Source organism: Trachemys scripta, chromosome 17 (assembly GCF_013100865.1).
Source record: "Trachemys scripta elegans isolate TJP31775 chromosome 17, CAS_Tse_1.0, whole genome shotgun sequence".
Taxonomy (NCBI): domain Eukaryota; kingdom Metazoa; phylum Chordata; order Testudines; family Emydidae; genus Trachemys; species Trachemys scripta.
Window position 1 is genome coordinate 13,311,730 of NC_048314.1, and position 19,934 is coordinate 13,331,663.

Below are 19,934 nucleotides of genomic sequence, written 5' to 3' on the forward strand. Positions count from 1 at the left end.
TAAGAGTTAATCATTTACTCAGACTGGACAATTCAGCAGCACAAGTTAATGCTTTTCCATTTATTTACTATTATACATATGCAACAACCAGCTTCCAGAACTCAATTCAGTGGGGCCCTAACATATTGAGCACCTACAGCTTTTTCAGCACGAGGCATATAAACACCTTGCTCTTAGCTGATTTCCTTTCCCACTTCTGAGGTTTTTAACAAACAAACAACACAGCTCTGCATATTCTCTCTCCATTGCTGCTTCCTCCATCCATTTACTGATACCTAACAATTGCTTCCCCATGTACGACTTCCTTAAAGAAGCCCATAGACCATCATGTCAAAGAACCCAATCACATGTGCAACAGTGAAGGGGTTAACTATTAATTCTGAATTATAACCTTTTTTTTTTTTTTTAAATAATGAACAGTAAGAGGAGCCTAACACTTCAACTGAAACTCCTCTCATTGCCAAAGAGCAAAATGCCACTTTTCCTGAAACCGGGAACATGGGATGGATTCAATAGCTTTTCCATTCTAGAAGTTAGTCTTTGAAATGAAGCGGGCAAGTAACACTTCCTTGAAAGTCTCTGCATCTTTACTGTCCTTCTGAGTTCTCAAGGTGTACGGTATCAACACGCAGTACCCCAGTAATGGTGATCTCTGCAGGAGATTGTAGTCTTCAGTTTCAATGCTAGTCAGTAAGTTCCAGATCAAATTTGGGGTACAGCTCCTTTGTGGTGACCCCTCTAATCGTTGCTAGAAAGGAATCAATACCACAGCTTCCATTACAGATAGAGAAGCAGATTAGTGAGCAAGAGTTTTGTCTAGCTGCATGGTTTCTACGACTTGAGTTTAGGCAGTAGAAAAGACTTGACTCTCCCCAAGCCTAGTTGTCCTAAAGCTTTCCATTAGCTAAAGCATGAGTCCAAATGTCTCTTACCTTATACACCCTCCCCACTCCACTCCTAACTGCAGGATTTTTTTCTAAGTCTTGTGCAGTGCAGAATACATAACGCTCTCAGGATTATCTATCAATTACAGGCGGCTCATCTTTGATAATCCACAGAAAAACACTAGCAGTCATCAAGTGACAATTTCACATCCCATTCAGAGGATCAGGAAGAGACACCGAATAGCCCTCTGTGGTTCTGCCATGCTGTTGAGAAAATCCCAATGGGCTCATGACAGAGGTATCTGTGCTTGAATATGGGATTTTAACTACAGAATCCTACAACTGAAGAATTATTAAAATAAGCCCTAGGACCGTAGCTTTCCCGCTTCTGTAATGAAACACATGGAAACATTTACTGAGAAAAGTTGCATGTTAGCCCGGCCTTTCTTACCCAGCTTGCCCAGCAGCATCTGTCCAGTGTCTTTAATATCATTGTACTCATGGAGCAAAGAGATGTGTTTCTCCAGTTCCTCCAGGCTGTAACCTCTGTAACAGCAAACCCAGAAAGGCCACAATGACACAGAGAAAGTACTGCTACTTTACCACATTTGTTTAGCAGAGACAAGATACTTGTGAGAGATAGCAGAACCTGCCAAAACCACACAACTTGCCAACAAGACTCTGAAGGTAAGAGCTCAGTCTTTAAAAAACATCGGCAGGAAGGATGAATGGGGGAGCACAGTCTCCATTCCGAGGGGTGTTCCAGATCAATCCTTCTCCCCACAACAAAATAAAGCTAAAAGTAGTTCTCAGAGTTAGGTATTAACAAGAAGAAGTAATCTTGTGCCCTTTAGCAGCACCACAATGCAGAACAGCACCGCCTACTGAATCACAATTACTACTCCCTGCAACCTCCAGGTTTTCCTTAAATCCAAGTACTGATTAAATCCAGCCTTGCTTTGCAAAAAACAAAGAGACAAGGTACTTGGTTCAGTTTTGTAGCTGAAGTGCCCTGTAATTCAAACAATGCTGAAATTAACACTATTCCTGGTAGCTAAGCAGATTTTGGTCATAGTGCAATATCAACACCACCAACAGGAGGTGGCAGTTTCCAACTCTGATACTTGGGGTTTGTTTCGTTTTAAAAAACAAACAAAAAAAACCCCAAGACTCATGCTGAACATCAAGCTATCCAAGGACATACTCAGCCAACAACTGTGTAATTTCCTGATCCAGAGCAAGATCCTCTTGTTTCAGTTCTTCAACTTCACGCTGTAGGGCTTCCTTATTGACTCCATCTGATTGACAGGACCTTGGAGACTGGATCTGTAGAGCAGAGAGTGCTTTTAACATCCCACTAACTCAGCACTGTGTGTGATGCCACTGCCCCAGAGGGAACAGATCAGAAGAGATAGTAAGTATTTGTTAGTTTATTCCTGAAGTATCACTTAGGTGAAAAGGGAAAATGAGACTTCACAGTGAAAATCCAAGTGAGTAAACTAACATCATGCTATTTAATGCCAATCAGTCCATGTAGTTTGTGAGTTCTTCAAAGCAGAAGATGTATTTTACGCTGTAAAGCTTTTAAAAATAAACTCTCAGGAAGCCAGTATCTAGCCCCAGAAGTGTATGTATATGTCAGAGCACTAAGGTAACTAACCATATTTTTCCCCAGGGAAAATATCTATTGCTGAACCACCAAAAATATCAGGATCAACTGCTGTTTCAGCCAAAAGAAAAAGATTAAATAAGCCACGAAGACTAAGCTATCCTCATCACTTGAAGCCATCTCTCCAGGCTAGATGTGAACCCATTTACTCTGGGATACATCTCCAGAAATCCTAGCACTAAATGTGATGCTGCAGTGCCAATGAGGACTTGGCTACATGGGTGTGGGTCAGGTGCAGCTCTGCAGCCTGGATACTTGCAGGTGGACCTGGTATGCACAGGTTCGCAAGCATGGGAGCCTGGATAGGGGTATGCTCTACGTCAGTGGTTCTTAACATTTCAGGAGTCAGATTTATCTTGCGTATCCCCAAGTTTCACCTCACTTAAAAACTACTTGCTTACAAAATCCGACAAAAAATACAAAAAAGTGTCCCAATACACTATTACTGAAAAACTGCTTACTTTCTCATTTTGTCTGTATGACATTTTAAGTTTGTACTGACTTTGCTAGTGCTTTTTATGTAGCCTGTTGTAAAACTAGGCCAATAGTGAGATGAGATGATGTACCTCCTGGAAGACCTCTGAGTACCCCCAGGGGTACACGTACCCCCAGCTGAGATCCAATGCTCTACAGTATAGACATGCCCCTAAACATAATCGTTAGCAGGGATCTTGTTCTGCTGCTACCTTTGCTGTGCCTGCTCTGTGAATACACAACTTCAGTACTGATGGCTGAACATGACAGAGTGACACTCACACTGAAGTCATACGGCAGTAACAAATGATGTGAAGTTTAGTTTCTCTCTGTGTACCTGGAGGGATAGAAGCATTGAAGACTAAGGATATCACTGCCCTGTATCTACACATTAATTGGCAGAACATCTAAATTCTACTCTGTTCATCATCATGGTATCTAGCATGAAAGAAAGCTGATCCATGTAACCAACTGCCTTAGCTGCTGTTATTCTCTAGAAGAGCGAGACAGCGAAAGAGCAGGCAAGGGCACCCAACTGCGTCATTGCCATGGATAAGAAGGGTAGCAATCCACAATATCCCCTTGCTGTAGTCTAGGGCAGCACTGACTTTGGAGGTAAAACCATTCTCTTCCCAAAGGGGGAGGAGAGATGTATGGAGACACTTACTGGAGATTTGAAACCTGCATTGCAATTTCTCAGGATTCCAGTTGGTGTCCTGGATTAAGACAAAAAGAAATTACCATTTTAAAAGGCACGAGCATAGCCTGACAGGATGAGACAGCCCTAGCCTGCATGCACCTTTCAGTGGGGAGGAGGAGTGGCAACACCAGAATATCCACAGCAGGGTAGCAGCGAAGATCCAATATCTCGGATGTCTTCAAGCTGTGATGTGCCCGGGGCTTGGCGATTGGGGGCATCCCATCCTCATCAAGAGGCTCCCTGAGACTTAAGAAAGTCAGTCACACAAAGTCCCTTAGGAAACTAGGAGAGTAGCATGTCATCCCTCTAAGGATCCTTGGCAGCTGCATTTCAGGACAGGAAGCGCTCAACCCCAGATGGCTGGGGAAAGTGTAGCTCCCCTCGCTCTGCAGGCTGGTGAGAGCACCTTCAGGGGCTGGAAAAGGAAAGTCCCATCCCTGTAAAGGGCTCCATACGAGATGGTCAGGAGGGAAGTCACAGACCCTTAAGAGCTGGTGGAAGGGAGGGTCCCATGCCACCTGAAGAACAGCACCCTAAGAGCTAAGAAGGGGGATACATCCCTTGAAGACAGGCCTAGGGAGTTATATTGAACTTGCTCCTACCTCCTCAGGAAAGGCCTAGGTGACGGCCCGCTCCTCCCTCGGAGCCCTGGGCTCTGCTCCCACTCCCCGCAGAGTGGGGGTCCCTGCTCGTGGTTATCCAGCGCTGCCTGCGGGCCAGAGAGCCTGGAATCAACATAGGCCTCGTTGCCACTTTGCATGCTGGGAATTGTAGTCTCAATGCAGGGAGTTTCCTTCCCTCCCACACTGCATGTTGGGATTTGTAGTCTCTGAGGACTTCACAAGTGCTCTATCTGCTGGGATTTGTAGTCTAGGGAGGTTTAAACACTACATTGCATGCTGGGATTTGTAGTTTCTGAAGGCCTTAGCCCGGCCCTTGAAGACAGGCTATCCAAATATTTTCTTCTATTATTTGTGAAAAATTTGTCACTGCACCACAACTTCATTTATTCTTTTTTATCTTTGATTGTATTTGCTTGTTAAATAGTTGTTAGAGCTGAAGACTGGGATTAGTGGGGATGGGGAAGGTGGGTTCTATTCCCAGCTCTATCACTAACTTGCTCTATGACCTTGGACAAGTCACTTTCCCTGACTGAGCCTTAGTTTCTTAGACCTAACGTTAATTATGTGACTGTAGCAACTTGAGTAATAATTGTTTATTATTTGTTAAGTGCAGAAATTGTGGTCAGTGGCACACAATATAAAGAAGAAGAGTTAAGGTTTCAACAGTGCAACGTTCAAGAACAATCTGCTACAACACTCAGAATCCTACCTGCTGCTATTACAAATCACTTTTGAAGTCTAAACATGAGGAAGAATATACTCAAGGTTATGTAGGAGGGACTTGTTATAGCGCTCAGTACACACTGCTCACTTCACAGTACATTTAGAGAGCACTTCTTCATCCTTTGACTTACTACTGGGAGAGAGAGCCCGGCCGCAACAATTTCCATTAATCCTCCAAATATGATCCATAAGGAGTAAACACTGTCAGCGTCCATTAAATTGCTGTCTTCCTTTTTGTGTTGATAGTGCTGGCATAGCCATGAAAATAGACAATGGGGAATCACATGGTCGTAGTACAGCTGCGTGTTTATCAAGCATTTTTCACAACACTTGAAGCCTTTGTGTCAAGCTTTTATCCTTGCTCTTAGGGTCTTTGAATATTTTATGTTACTAATACTTAACACTTACGTAGCACTCACCACCTTCTTCAAAATGCTTTATAAACAAACTAATCAGTCTTCCCAACACACAAGTGAAACAGGATAAATAGAGGCCAATGCACCATTTGCCAGGTTTCTCAACTAATTTGGAAAAAAAAATCTAGAAATCCATCTGTGCTGTCATTCCTATTCCATGATTAATTTTCTCAAGGCTTAGAAAATCTCCTCAGTGTCTGAGTTCTTGAGAAAATTAATTTTCTAATAACTCATTTTAACAATATATTCCTATATAATGACTTTTCCAGAAGGATATCAAAGTACTTTACAAATAATTGATATATGAACTACACACACTGAACATTTTACCCGCCACTGAAATGCAGCCATTTATGGGGTGAAATGCAACAGCTGTTTAATAGCACATAACAACACTCCCCAACAGTTAAGAATACAAAGAATATATTTTTCCATTTAAAATGGCAGGTGGAGTTTTAGGTGGGGGAAGAATATAATGAGAATTAACCAAATAATTATAAGAATATGGCCTGGACACCTATGTTAACACCCCAACTCTTACAAAAAGTGCCATAGGAGTTCTAAAGTTCACAAGTAGCCAGAACCTCGATTTTAAATTTAAGCCAAAAGACAGCATCTCTTTAAGCACAACATCCCTTAAGTCTTTTGCAGAACTGTCTCAGTACTGGCTCAGAGGAAAAAGAATGCGATCATTACCACTTCCTACACCAGCAGTTCTCAGCCAGGGGTCTGGGGCCACCTAAGGGGCCGTGAGCAGGTTTCAGGGGGTCCACCAAGCAGGGCCAGCATTAGATTCGCTGGGGCCCAGGGTGGAAAGCTGAAATCCCACTGCATGGGGCTGAAGCCGAAGCCTGAGCAATGTAGCTGCATGGGGGCCCCAGGCAATTGCCTTGCTTGCTACCCCCTAATACCAGCCCTGGCTTTTACATGCAGAAAACCAGTTATTGTGGCCCAGGTGGGCCATGGAGTTTTTATAGCCTGTTGTGGGAGGGCCTCAGAAAGAAAAAGATTGAGAACCCCTGTCCTACACCACACGCACCATGCCTGACTTGGTTCAGAACTGACTTAGAAGAAAAGGCAACACCTGCAAAAATAACAGCACCACTTCTTGAGTTAAAAATGGGTCACACTTCACAGCACTTGAAAACCTGAACCACATCCAACTGGTCAGCTGTTTCACCTACATTCCTCTCCTTACTGGTGCTTTACAGTCACGTGTCCCTATGGGAGGCTTAATGAAGCATGCCGAGAGTAAGGTAAAAAGACTCTTTGTATTTCCTCTTTTGGGAAAGAAGGCATGCAGGGTAGAAAGAGATTTCTGTCTATATCGCCCCTATCTGAACAGCTCCATTGAGTATATGGTGGTTGTGTTCATATCCTGTATCAGCTATAGGCAAACATTGGAGGCAATATACTAGACTCAATGGTCTGACTCAGTGTACCAAATGCTGCCATATGCTCCCTTTAAAGAAAATGAGCCAAAGTGGGCTGGTGCATGAATTTTAATTTCATGTTGAGGACCAGAAAAAAGCAACACCCTTCATGTGTCATGAGCTCCAGAGGTAGGAGAGTGATGAGCACAGTATTAAAACCTAGACAGATTTGATAGGACTGGATAAACACGAGAGTACTGCAGAATAGTGCTGGGAGGATATTTGCACCGTTTGTATATTACACTAGCAGTCTCTGCCCATACTGGCATTATTAACACAGTGCCAATTGACACAGTAATGAGCTCTGCTGGATGCAAATTTAAGCCACACAGTGGCATGATCGCCTGCACCCCTTTGGGAATGCATTTATGTGTTGAGCGAGATGTTTTACGGGGCTTTCTAGAGGGACCAGCGATAACCACTGCAAACTTCTCTAGTGTAAACGAGGTCCTGAAGAGAAAAAAATGAAATCTTGGGGGCTTACCGAAAGCAGCCTGGGATGCTTGGCTAGATTTCTAATCAAAGGTTCAAGGAAAGAGTGGGTGGCTGGTATCTGGAGAGCAGTCTGTGCATGGAGGAGATAACGCACCACCATCTTCTCGCCCATTTGTAATCCCAGAAAACTAGTTAGCAGGAGTTAAGGCTGAGAGACCACACTGGGAACGTGTGAGAAGAAACCCCTGCCCTTCGGCCCACACGGGCCCCAAAGCTCCAGTCACACGTGCATATCAGCGACCATGCTGGCAATTCCGGAGGGAATAATAGGAGTGACATGGGGGTGAGGGTGGGTGCCAGTGGTGCAGGATAGCATCATGGGGGGATAGCGAGGTGCGGGGGAAGCACCAGGGAAGGGGGATGTAGCAATGCTGGAGGGGCAGTGAGGGGATAGTGGTGGAGCAGGAGTGTGTGTGGGGAGGCTGGGTGCTAGGGCAGGGGACAGCACCCATGGGAGAGGAAGGGGAGCTGTCTCAATGCTGGAGAGGTGGTGGGGCAGGTACTGGAGAGGATGCTGAGGCAGTGTAGACGGGGGGGGGGTCTAGGTCGGAGGAAACACTGGGGGGAGGCCGAGGCAGGGGCGGGGCAGCTCCTGGCTGGAAGGCCGAGGCGGGAGCGCGCCTCCTCGCCTCACAGTGCTCGGAGGCGGGAGCACGCGCCCGCCGTGGGCCGCGCCGCTGGGAGCGCGCCCGCCCTACCGGGGCACGCGCAGCAGGGCGCAGCCTCCCTCTCCCTCTTTCTCCTCCCCTCCGCCGAGTGTGGGGCCGGGCGGGCGGAGTCTCCCCCCAGCCCCGCCGGGCTGACGTGGCCCGGCTCGGACATGGCGGACGGCAGCAGGCAGATCAAACTGGCCGCGGCTAAGAAGAAGGTAACGAGCCCGGGGAGCCGGGCCGGGGCCTTCCCTGAACCCGGGGCCGAGTGGGGAAGGCGGCCCAGATCCCGTCCCCCGCCGGCCGGGGGGAGAGGCCCGGTCTCCCCCGCCCCCAGCGACCCTGCGCCCCCCGCTCGGTCGGGGGAGAGGCCTAGCCGCTGCCGGCCCCCGAGGCCTGTAAGGGACAGCAGGCCCCAGCCCCGTCGGGATCCTCCTCGCGTTCCCCCGCCGCTGCCGTAGGGAAGCGAGGACCCAGAGGCCTGTACGGGAGGGGGCCCCCAGGGCTCCCCGGAGGAGGCGACGGCGGCCCCCCTTTAGCTTTGTAAGGGAGCTACATTCCCCGCCCTATAGGGACAGCCCAGGTCTGTGTCCCCCCCTCCCCGTGCAGGTGAGCCAGCGCGAGCTCCCAGCCCGTGCCCCCGGGCAGAGTCGCTGCAGCAGCGTTTGGAGTTTCCAGGTGCTCCCAAGTCTGTAGGTGGGTGGGCCAGACTAACCTGCCTGTAGAGAGTTGGTTTCTGTGATGGTGTGAGAAGGATGGGACCTGGTGTGATCTTGGCCATGGGGATTGTTCCCCCAGACCCTTCATTCGCAGCCTGCCCAGAGCAGTGGGGAGCTGACCCCTCCAGAGGATTCAGTGATTGCTATAGATGCTTTGGGGCCATATTTAAAATGTGAAGTGAGAAGTGCCAAGGACTTTCCCTTATGATAAGACTGCAAGATCAGCTGCTTTGGGATTATGTCAGGAATCTTGGGTGAGGTTGTTTAAGAGCCTCATGTGTGCATAAAATTTCAGAGGTTTTCTTCTAATAGCAGTGAATCTTCACTGTAAGCCCTGTAGGGCGAATCTGGTTTTAGAGCATACACCTCTACCTCGATATAATGCTGTCCTCAGGAGTCAAAAAATCTTACCACGTTATAGGTGAAACCGCATTATATCAAACTTGCTTTGATCCGCCGGCGTGTGCAGCCCCCCCCCTTCCCCACCCCCCCCAGCACTGCTGTGCCGCGTTATATCCAAATTCGTGTTATATCGGGGTAGCAGTGTATGTTCAGAAACACAGACACAAGAGGGCTTGTTAAGATATAATATGGCCCGAGTTCATCGTTGGTTTGTTCTCTTCTATTGATGCAGTAAGTGCAAACATAACTTATCACTGTCACAGTGAGAAGCATCTGTCTGTTAGGACTTCAGATTCTTGCTCCTTTTTCTCAGCTGAAGGAATATCAGCAGAAGAACAGCCCTGGAGCAACAGCAGCGGCCAAGAAGAAACGAAAAAGTAAAGATGGAAGTAGACCTGAGACTCCAACAAATGATGACAGAAAGTCTCCGGAGAACGTTAGTAGCTTGTTCTTTCTTATTCCAAATTAACTGCCACCTTTTCCTGGCTGCCAACCAGTTTTGCTCCATCTGAAGAAGAATTTTGACAGTGTTGTATGTGAAGGAGAGGGTACATTTCGTATACTGATAGTACCAGAACAGAAAGTAGCTAAAATTACCGAATGTTGCATGATGGGGTCAGGTAATATGGTGTAGCAATATGCGGCCCTATGAGCATATACTGGAAATGGCCAGTGTTGATGTTTTGAGACTTGTTTTTGGTAAAGAGATAGTTAACATGATTTCTTTGGCTACAGCAATCCTTTGATCAGTATTCTCACTCTGTCCTTTTCTGAGCCATTTCTCTTTCCCCTTTTCTTTCACCTCCTTTAGATTCAGAACATTCTGAAGGTGCTGGTGTCAGACCTTAATCGATCCAATGGGGTAGCCATACCCTCATTGGACAAGAGGAAGGTGAGGCAGTGTTCAGAATCCACCTGACTAGCTTTCTGTCCATACTGCATGCTTCAGTCTATTTAAACTGGCTTTGATTTTTGATGGAACCTCATTCTGACATATTTGTTGTCAGTTGCTTGAGTTTTGTTGCTGTTATCGTTAACATTGAGCTATTTTTAATGTGCTTTTTTGTTCTATTATGTTTCCCTTGGATTTGTGTCATATTTAAAATGGGAAGTGAGACATGCCAAGGACTTTCCCTTATGATAAGACTGCAAGATCAGCTGCTTTGGGATTATGTCAGGAATCTTGGGTGAGGTTGTGTGCAATAGACTGGCTGTAGAGACACCCTACCGTTCCTTTTCCCATTCAGTGTGTTTCCAGGGAGATATAGCATGGGGGCATAAAACCATTGTTTAAACTGGAATACAAGCTGGGTTTGTTAGTTTCTTAGCCCATAATCTTCTTGTTTGCATGTCATTGTTTTATTTATAAGTACCACATCTCTGAAGGGCATGTTCTTGCTTATCTTTAATCCACCAGTTGCCCTGAGTAAGCTGTGTAGTTATTCCAACCAACTCATTTTGTGACAGGTGATGAAACTTGCACATGTGATGTAGTCTGGCAAGTAACATGGCTTTAAATATATCTAGGCAAGGAAGTCAGACATATTTTATATCAAGTGTTTACATGCTGTAGCACAGGGGAAGTCAATAGGCGGACAATGGGCTGTCCGGCACTTTTGAAGGGACTGCAAAATCTTTTTATTTACTACTACTTATCATTATTCTTGTGGTGTGAAAAATGTTTCTCTGGAGTCTGGACCTTGACTATACCTTTAGCAAGAAATTTGGACGTTGACAAAAAATAATTTACGACCCCTGCTGTAGCGTCTTTGTATTCCCTCTGCTCCTGAAAATGAAGGGAAAAGGAAGATTTCAACTTGCAATAAGAGACAGGTGTACAAGAACAAACTTATAACAGTCTTTCATTTTCAGTGTATTTTATTACCAAAAATTCCATTTAATTTCAGTTAAAGTTGTAATAAAACTCAACATAGAACCTCATTTGCCTTTTAACTTTATGCCATTGTGTCTGCAAAGGGCTCCACTCTAACTTTTGAATTCAGTTTCTCACCAAATTAACCATTATGATAGGTGTATCTTGTTTGTTTGTTTTTTGTTTTTTGTTCCAGCCATAGAATTAGTCATGTTAATTACTGGGGGACTTAAAATGGCTTCTGTGCAATAAAAGCTGCATGCTGTGATAGATGAAATAAGTTTTTCACTAGTTTTCTGTGCATGATAATGAAGCAACTGACCTCAAAGATATACAATGTACATAGAAAGCTCTTGTACCTCTGTTGTTTGTATGTTTATGGGAAAGTATGAGAATGACAGGAAAATTTAAGCAAGGTCCATCTCTGTGGGATTGGATGTGCCATGATAGCATCAGATTGTGCACACTATGATTGGAGTTTTCCTTTTGTATGGGGTCTATTTTCCATGTACTAAACATGGGTATAATTTAAGTTAAGGTTAATAGGTGTGCATATCCGAGAAAGCAACTAGTTGTCTGTTACATTGATGGTGTTCTGTCTTCAAATGAAGGCCAGACCTATGCTTGGGCTTTTAGTGCTGTTGTGAAAGCAGAGAAGTTACTCTTTCATTTGTGACAGGTTTCAGAGGGGTAGCCATGTTAGTCTGTATCAACAAAAACAATGAGGAGTCCTTGTGGCACCTTAGAGACTAATAAATTTATTTGGGCATAAGCTTTCATGGGCTATAACCCACTTCATCAGATGCATGGAGTGGAAAATACATTAAGCAGGTATAAATATACAGCACATGAAAAGATGGGAGTTGCCTTATCTAGTGGGGGGCCAGTGCTAATGAGGCCAGTTCAGTTAGGGTGGATGTGGCCCATTCCCAACAGTTGACAAAGAAGGGGTGAATATCAACAGAGGGAAAAGGCCCAAATAAATTTGTTAGTCTCTAAGATGCCACAAGGACTCCTTGTTTTTTCTTTCATTTGTCTTGATATCCTGAGTGCTTCTCTTACCTTCCTTTGCATGGAGAGAGATGTTTTGGTCTGCATAGCTATTTAGATTTTCAGCTTGGAGGCTGTGGATTGTTATGCCCAGGGTCTTCAAGAGCAACTTGAAAATTAGCCTTTAACTGTAGCCTCTAATGAAAGAGAGAATTTCTGTTCCCAGTTGTCTTGCTGAGAGAACTCCTGAGTCAGGAAAATGCTGCTCTGAACACTCACTTGATGCTAATAGGCAGAAAAGCTGAATGCTGGCAGCTGAGCTAATGCTGTCATTGGTGTCTGAACACAGCCAGGCAAATCCCTCCCACCCCACCCACTGTAGCTTTCTGGTTGTGTGGCAGGGAGAGAAGCTGACAGAACAGGAGCCCTGGAGAAAAAGCAAATGGATCCTAGTGTGTATGAGGCTGGGTGGAGTTACTAGCTTTTTACTGAGAGTTATTAGAATTTCACAAGTTTAGTTTTTTGAATGAGCATGTTGGTATTTTTAACATGCCCCTCAGCAAATTAGCTCTTTATGCTGCTTTCTTCTCAAAGCTCCTTTTCTGAGAATGACTTTTGTCACTATTCCTGTTACCTTATATGGATTACATCTTTGAGCATGGTGCCCTAGATATGTAAAAAGACAAGGTCCTACCCTGAAAAAACGAAAAACTACAATGAAAATCAAATACTGCATTGGGGTGGAAAGGGATTCCTTCTGTCCACTTTGTAGTCTGTGTTGGTCATTTCCTAAACCAATATCAGGGCAAAATAACCTGAGATTGGAAGCACTGGGGAGCTGGGAGGGATACGTTAAGTGTTGTTAGGAATATTAAGTATATTGGACTTCGACAGCATGAATCAGTCCTGCTAAAAAGACTTTAAAAAATTGGCATTGGCTTTCCCCATCCATCTAGCTCAGTGATCTTGTTAGTGTCATCAAGTCCATGTCCTATACCTTGGTGTTTGTAGTATTTGGGAGAAGTTCTGATCAAGGAGGAAACAGGAGGCAGCAAAATCCCTCTCTGCACCTCCAAGCAGTCATGAAGGGGGAAGAGGAGAGAGAAATGTTTCATCTTCTGTCTGAGCAGTCAGGAAGGAGGTGCTGGAATAAGAGAGGAAACTATCCAATGGAGTTGCAAAGAGCCCCAGAACGCTTGTGAGGCTTGTCTTGACGTTGGACTGACATTTGCTTTGTAGCCTCTGTACATGATGATTGATTGCAGTTTGGCAATGTAATGACACACATTGCAACAGAATGCCGGAACGTTGCACTGAGACTTTGTGGCTCTCCAGGACTACTTGTTCTGCAGGGTTGAAGATAGATATATGAGGGATTCTTCAGTTGCTCTGTGGTTTAGTAGGGGTAATTGGTGTTAGATTATGCTTCTCCCACAAATACCAAACTTATTTCTGTACAGAGATAAAAAGATGCATTTCTTGACCCTCTTCCCCACTTAAAGCAAACTCCGCTCTAGCATATGAAGGTGTCACTTCTCTGGATTCCCACAGGAGTTGCATTTGCTTACACCAGGGTTTGATTTATAATGCACTCTGTCTTAGGCCTGGTCTACACCTAAAACTTAGATCAACCTAACCGCATTGCTCAGCGGTGTGAAAAATTCTAACCCCTCAGAGATGTAGTTAAGCTGACCTAAGCCCTGGTGTAGACACCACTAAGTCAATGGACACTTTCTTCCATCAACCTAGCTACTGCCTCTTGAGTGGGTGGATTTACTATAGCAATGGAAAACCCGCTTCTGTCACTGTAGTAAGTGTCTACACTGGTGTGCTACGGCAGCATAGCTGCAGCTGTGCCATTATAGTCACCTTGTAGTGTCGCTATACCCTTAGTGTCAAACTCTTCAGTTGATAGCATTCCACAAATTTCAGGAAAGGATGTGGGGGAGTAACACTTGAGTCAAACTAACCCAGTTCTTGAGTGGTCACTAACCCATGCTGTTCCATCTCCATTTGTACTCATTGACCAGTGTTCTCTCCAGAGACAGTCTGAATTGGTGCTTTGCAAAGCAGAGACAATAGATCTGGCATTGCCATTGTTCAATCTGCTATAGTTCCCTTGCAGTAAACATAGCAGCTCTGACATTTCCACATGCAGGTTTACAGTCTGGCAAAATGATTGCCCCTTATTAAAGAAATGAGCTGGATTGCCAGACACTAATTCTGGATAAGGTCCCCACATCCAAGCTGGAGACTGGGACAATAGGTGACAGTGTTTATTATTCAGTGAAGAAAAACAGGTTGATGGATTGACCTGGTTTGCTCTGGGGAGAACACATTTTTTTGCCAAAACACGTCTGTAGTTGACCACAGTGTTCACTTGGCATGTTTTGTGCATGGAGATCACATGGGTATTGTATTCACATGTTTGTGTGTCCCTTCCTCCTGCATGTAGATTGTAATCCTTGTGCTATATTTTGTGACAGGCATACTTTGACAGTGATGTTGCCGCTCATAATGCTGAACAGCTTGCTGCTGATGTCCCCGTGTTATCTAACAGCAACAGTCTACCTACCTGTGGCTCTGTTATGCCTGGTCCTGGTAGCATACCGCTGTCACAGGTTTGTGAGCATTTGCATCCTGAATACCACCAGTGCACTAATGATGCCTGTCTTATGCTAAGCTGAAATGTTTGACTAGCACATGTTTTCCAAACAAGTGTAAAATTCTCTCCTCTCCACTCAGTCTTGGTCGAGCTGTGAGCAAAATGAGTTTCACACCATGTAAAGAGCTTTAGGATTTACATGCCCATCCATCCTATGTTGCTTATTTCCCTTCCTCTCCCCCAGGGACCATCCTCAGGAAAAGAAAGGTCTCCTCCAACAGGAGCAACCTTCCTTTCTTTACAAAATGTTTAAGAATTAAATTGAAACTTTCCAACAAGGCAAATAGTTTGTGATATTGAGGAACTGTTCAAGGCTTTGACTGACCTACTGTAATATTCATCTGGTAAATACTACATAAGTCCTTTCAACTTGTGACATGAGGAGTCCCAAAATTAGCAAAAATTATCCACAATGTAGGCCTGACTTGGGTTGTGCTTTCAGTGTTAAGTTCCCCTTTGGACGGACTGTGGTAATGACAAATGCTATGTAATCAGAGTCCTAGGGTGTGTTTGAGTGTGCCTGAGTCGTGTGTGTCTGTGTGTGTGTGTCTCTCTCTCTCTCTTTTCCTCTGGTATAGTCATGTGATTCTTGTGTTTTACCTCACAGGTACAAGATGCCGATGATCCTAAAAATGCCTTGGATGAAAATAGGTGAGTGTCTTTGTTTAATAAAAAGTGCTTGTAACAGGGTCCTAAAGAGGCCAATAAGTTGACTTTGCTTGTAGAAATTACCCTCTGTGCTGTCCAGGCCTGGGGCAGTTCCATGAATGGACCCACTCTTAAAGGAATGCATTGTCTTTCTCCATTCTCAGGTCTCTCTCATCGACAGAGAGTCTCCGCCAGTTGTCTGAGCAGCTCAATGGCTTGGTGTCACAGGTACCATTTCATTCCGTTTGTCCTGTTCCTTTTTTTTAAAACTCAAGCTGGGGGAGGGGAAGGAGTTAAGTAGCCAGCACAGTAATATTCTCTTTAATCCCAGAGTTCTTTGCAGCCAGCCCACTAAACAATAAGACATTTGAACACTGAAAAGCAGAAACCATTGTTTTAGGAATGTGAAACTCGGTCAGCGGGAAGAAAACCAGAGTGGGAATTGGAGGACTGCATGTATTCATGGAAACATGCTCTCTCAATTCAGTGGCAGTAAATCTGTGATACGTGGTCTGTATATTTCACCTAAGACCAGTTCTGTAGATGCTGTGGACAGAGGGGACCAGACCAGTATGTATGGTCATATTACGTACCTACCTTTGTATAGCGCCGTGATAAACTTAAAGTGAAAGGCACTAGATAAGTATTGTGCTGTTGGGAGTATGTTTGTACACCCCCCTCCTATTTTATATTGAGCTTGTGCCCTTGGGATATTAAATTCAGTTACTCTTTCTGACTTTTTCTTGTAGTCCACATCCTATGTGAATGGCGAAAGTGCTGTCTCTTCCACAAATATGAAGGAGATGGAGGTAAGAACTCAGTTTCTGATTCCAACTTTCACTTGGATAATATCACTGCTGATCCTCCAATGGGACCGTGAGTGATCGTTGTATTGAATCTGCTCAGTAAAGCAGTGTGGTTTATAACCCTGACAGCGAAGCTATGCCCAACATTTGGAGCCAAGCATCGGTGGCAGCTCCACCTTTGGATGCTGGAGCTATTAAGGACTCGTCCTGAGTGCAGCCACTACTCCCAGTTAATGTCTTTAAATGGGAGTGAGGGCTTTATTGGAATGGATACAACATCTTGCCATCTAGCATGTACTTGTTAAAAGTGAAATGTTTTTTGGGGACTCAAACTAGATCAAAATTGTGATACTGATTTATTTTCTGTCCTAATTATTGCCTTTTTTCCCCTTCTCCTCTGCCCCCTTCCTTCTCCTCCTTCTGTCTGCATGCGCCCATCAGACACGTTACCAGGAGCTGGCAGTAGCCCTAGATTCCAGCAATCTAACTAACAAACAGCTCAGTACAAAACTAGAGGAATTGGTAAGAAACAATCCAGCCAACCAGTTTGACATTGTCCTTGCTGCTTCTCCATGCTCTCTGCGTGTCTGCGAGATTATGGGTTCTTTTACAGTGCCACAAGGGAAGCTGTTCTCACAGCATTGTATGGAGAACAAAGTGGATTTTATGGAAATTCCCATTCAGAGGGTAAAAAGTCAAATTAAAAGATGATTCCTGAATGTATTGGCTTGTCTGAGGCATATGAAATATAGTCATGGGGTTTTAGGTAACCGTACTTTGCCATGGGTGATTAGCATCATGATAAAACAACTAATACTGGGACAGATCGGCATCCACTGAATCAGTGGGAGCAGGAGCAGGTTCAGTGGGAGCAACATTAAAATCTGTGTTTTCTGTAGTTGATCTTTCTGTTCCAACTTTGTCTGCAGAGTGGGAGTAATGGGGCTAGGAGTGAGCATAGGGATTGATGTCTGCTCATCTCTGCATCTGTGGCACTATGAATGAACCACTTTGTCCTATAGCCTGCATGGATGTTGCTGCTGCTTTTCAGCCTGTTGCTTTAACACAGCAAGAAACACAACTGCAAAGGATTGGTTTCAGTCTGAAAAGAACCTTGCTTGGTTTGAAATGCTTTTCTCCTTGTTTCATTCCCCTACTTTCCTCCCTGCAGTTTAGGACTCTCCCCAGTGCATCCCACGGCCCCTTTTGATTTGCTGCATTGTTTTCCCCTTTTTCTCTTGTAGTATTGAGGCTGGGCGGCAGTTTCAGCTGCTGTCAGAGCAGTGCCCACCAGCGACTCTCGCTGTTTGCCTGCATCCACACAGGCATATGAAGTGGTCTCTTGCCTGGAATTACACAAGGCCTATGCTGTACTCCCGGATTTGCACTTGTCCACTGGTTGTGTTAGGATCAAAGTCTCCAATATATTATCCTTCCACACACAATCACCTTCCTAAAATGCATCTTGAGTAGGATTAGATAAACAGCTTAGCCAAAGTTGATGTCTGTAACTCCTGTGCAAAAGACAGTAGCTAGCTATTGATAGCAAATAGGAACATTGCTCAACATATCACAGTGGCTGCTAGTATAGCGTGGTATAGAATCTCTGTTCACTTCGTCTCCATCCCATGCACACACACAACTCCCCTCCCCACAGAACCTAGCACTGTTTTTCTCATAAACCTCCAACCACCTCTCCAGTGAGATTAGAACAGGTGGGACAGTATTGTGTATATGCTAGCGCTTTCTCCACGTTTTGTCCTTAATCCTCCCATCTGATCCACATGGATAGGTGATTCCTGCGCACTGGCAGAGCCATGCTGACTTAAATGGGGCTCCACATGGTATAAAAGTCTCTTTCTGCAGGCTCAGGGCTTTAACATATCAATGTAGTGTCTAAAAACATATCTGAGGGAAGGGAGGAGAGAATGTGGTTCTCTTTATAGGATTCTGATGTATCATTAATGTGATATAACATCAAGTACTACAATAATAAACACCTTAAAATGTAGGATGTTAATTTAACAGGGATGGTGTTGAGATCAAATATAAGCATTTTGGGTTTTATTACCTCAGCAGTTCTATTGTGGAACGGGGATGTTCTGTTGAAGACTAAAGAACGTTCACTGAGCTGGCTAATACACTTCTCAAGAGCCACATGCCATGACCCTAGAATCTATTGTTTTAATAGTTGAAACATCCTGTCTTTGTAGAAAATGCCTAAAAGATTTAACAGAACTCCTGTTTGCAATAGCTAGCTATGTGTGTCCCATGTCTTTGGTTAAGATTGAAGACAGATTTACTGATCTTGTCAGAAAGAAAGTGATTGTTAGTACTGATGCATCAATTTTGCTCCTTCTGCAGAAACAGCAAAACCAAGAGGCTATGAATCAGCTGGAGAAGGTAAAATGCCTCCCATAAGCCCTCCTCTTAGGATAGGTACATCAGTAGATGATGTTCTCCCCAAGAGGAGCAGATATTTGTGGTGTCCTGTGGCACAGATATAGGTGACCCAGCCTTAGTTGGGTAAAATGTGTGAGGATAGCATTATATAATGTATAGAGGGCGCTGGGAAATCCATCCTAGTTTGGTTTAAAAAACATCAAGTACTACATCATCAAACTCCTAGTTAGAATGCTTCCATATAGCTTTCCTTAGACAAACATAATTAGCGGGCATAGCTGACATACTGGCAAAACCAAAGGAAACGTGTCTGTTCCAATCCACTGTCACAAGTGCTGAATGTTGGATAAAAAACCCTGAAATGAAAACATTTAATATATTGTAAAGTTTCTCCTTACTGTTGTTATCATCATCATAAAATCACAGGGTTAGAAGGGAAACACAAGGGTTATCTAATCTAACCCCCTGCTAACATATTTTAAAGGAGATACAACCCTTACCTTGAATAAGTGTCTTTTTATATTAAAAGTTACCAACCTCCACTGGTAACTGATGCTCTGTCTGTAACTTGCACCTTATTTTTCCTTTTCCAAGATAACATTAATAAAAGATCACATTTCATTCATAACTAATGAATGTTACTTAGAAACATTGTCTGGTAGTTTAGGCCCAAAATGGAGATTTTTGTACTTTGACCTTTCTTTTTTTTTTAAACAAAACCTTATGTTAAAATGAATTTTTATTGAATTTCAAAGCAATTAAGTGGAAGTGGTTATGTTTAGATCTAAACATTCCCCTGTATTTTGCAATCCAAACACTGCAGCATTGTGCTATTGTGTGAGAACCTCAAAGTAAAAGAGCCTAATCTATTTTTATTGCCCATGCTGAGCAAAGTGCAAAACATAAATACAAAGTTTAAATGGTGAACTGCAAATTAGGTCTTTAAAATTCTTTGTGTCAATTGGATATTATTATTACCACAAGAAATCTAGGTTACAATTGTATTTAAAAAAAAAAAAAAAGTTTTGTGTTTAATGTGCATGGTTTCTTTACACAGGAAAAGAAGGGGTTTGAACAGAAGTTTGCCAAGGAGCAAGGATCATTGAGGGAACAGCTACAGGTAAGAGAGAACTTTTCCATTTCAGTCATATCATCTGGTCTTCACTTTGCTTTTTCTGGACTTCCCAACACTGGGATGTTCTTCCTTCTGAAATCCGTCTATTCATCCAGCTATTCAGGAAAGGCATTTGGTCAGCCAGATTGTAGACTCATCCTATGGATTTATGTTAATCTTCCTGCCTTTAGTGAATTATCTTTTTGTCACTGCTGTGGAGATGTAGTTCCAAGCACCGGTGTCCCAC

The 19,934-nt window shown here is 44.0% G+C and overlaps 3 protein-coding genes across 10 annotated transcripts in view; 1 reads left to right on the forward strand and 2 right to left on the reverse strand.

Annotated features, from left to right (window-relative positions):
* Positions 1-8,939, reverse strand: SWI5 (SWI5 homologous recombination repair protein). 2 transcript variants are annotated; one of them, XM_034751973.1, is made up of 5 exons: positions 8,783-8,939; positions 3,695-3,743; positions 2,089-2,210; positions 1,336-1,430; positions 1-748 (listed from the first exon to the last, which is right to left on the reverse strand). In XM_034751973.1, exons 1-5 carry the CDS (start codon positions 8,872-8,874, stop codon positions 684-686), a joined length of 423 nt encoding a protein of 140 aa, XP_034607864.1. In that variant the 5' UTR covers positions 8,875-8,939; the 3' UTR covers positions 1-683. The 2 variants fall into 2 exon arrangements, with proteins under 2 accessions (XP_034607864.1, XP_034607862.1); XM_034751971.1 differs by lacking the exon at positions 8,783-8,939 and adding an exon at positions 4,330-4,512 and having other exon boundaries at positions 41-748.
* GOLGA2 (golgin A2) overlaps positions 8,110-19,934 on the forward strand; it is a 24,318-nt gene continuing 12,493 nt past the window's right edge. For 2 of the 7 annotated variants that reach the window (XM_034751942.1, XM_034751945.1), the window contains exons 1-10: positions 8,110-8,285; positions 9,502-9,624; positions 10,000-10,080; positions 14,538-14,672; positions 15,324-15,367; positions 15,529-15,592; positions 16,114-16,173; positions 16,612-16,692; positions 18,535-18,573; positions 19,631-19,693. In XM_034751942.1, the coding sequence (XP_034607833.1) occupies positions 8,238-8,285; positions 9,502-9,624; positions 10,000-10,080; positions 14,538-14,672; positions 15,324-15,367; positions 15,529-15,592; positions 16,114-16,173; positions 16,612-16,692; positions 18,535-18,573; positions 19,631-19,693 (738 nt within the window). In that variant the 5' untranslated portion in view covers positions 8,110-8,237. The remainder of the gene's footprint in view (positions 8,286-9,501; positions 9,625-9,999; positions 10,081-14,537; positions 14,673-15,323; positions 15,368-15,528; positions 15,593-16,113; positions 16,174-16,611; positions 16,693-18,534; positions 18,574-19,630; positions 19,694-19,934) is intronic. The other 5 variants (XM_034751947.1, XM_034751948.1, XM_034751949.1 and 2 more) reach the window with 4 other exon arrangements.
* DNM1 (dynamin 1) overlaps positions 10,920-19,934 on the reverse strand; it is a 130,335-nt gene continuing 121,320 nt past the window's right edge. Inside the window, exon 22 of the mRNA XM_034751960.1 lies at positions 10,920-10,974. Within this exon, the coding sequence (XP_034607851.1) occupies positions 10,935-10,974 (40 nt within the window). The 3' untranslated portion in view covers positions 10,920-10,934. The remainder of the gene's footprint in view (positions 10,975-19,934) is intronic.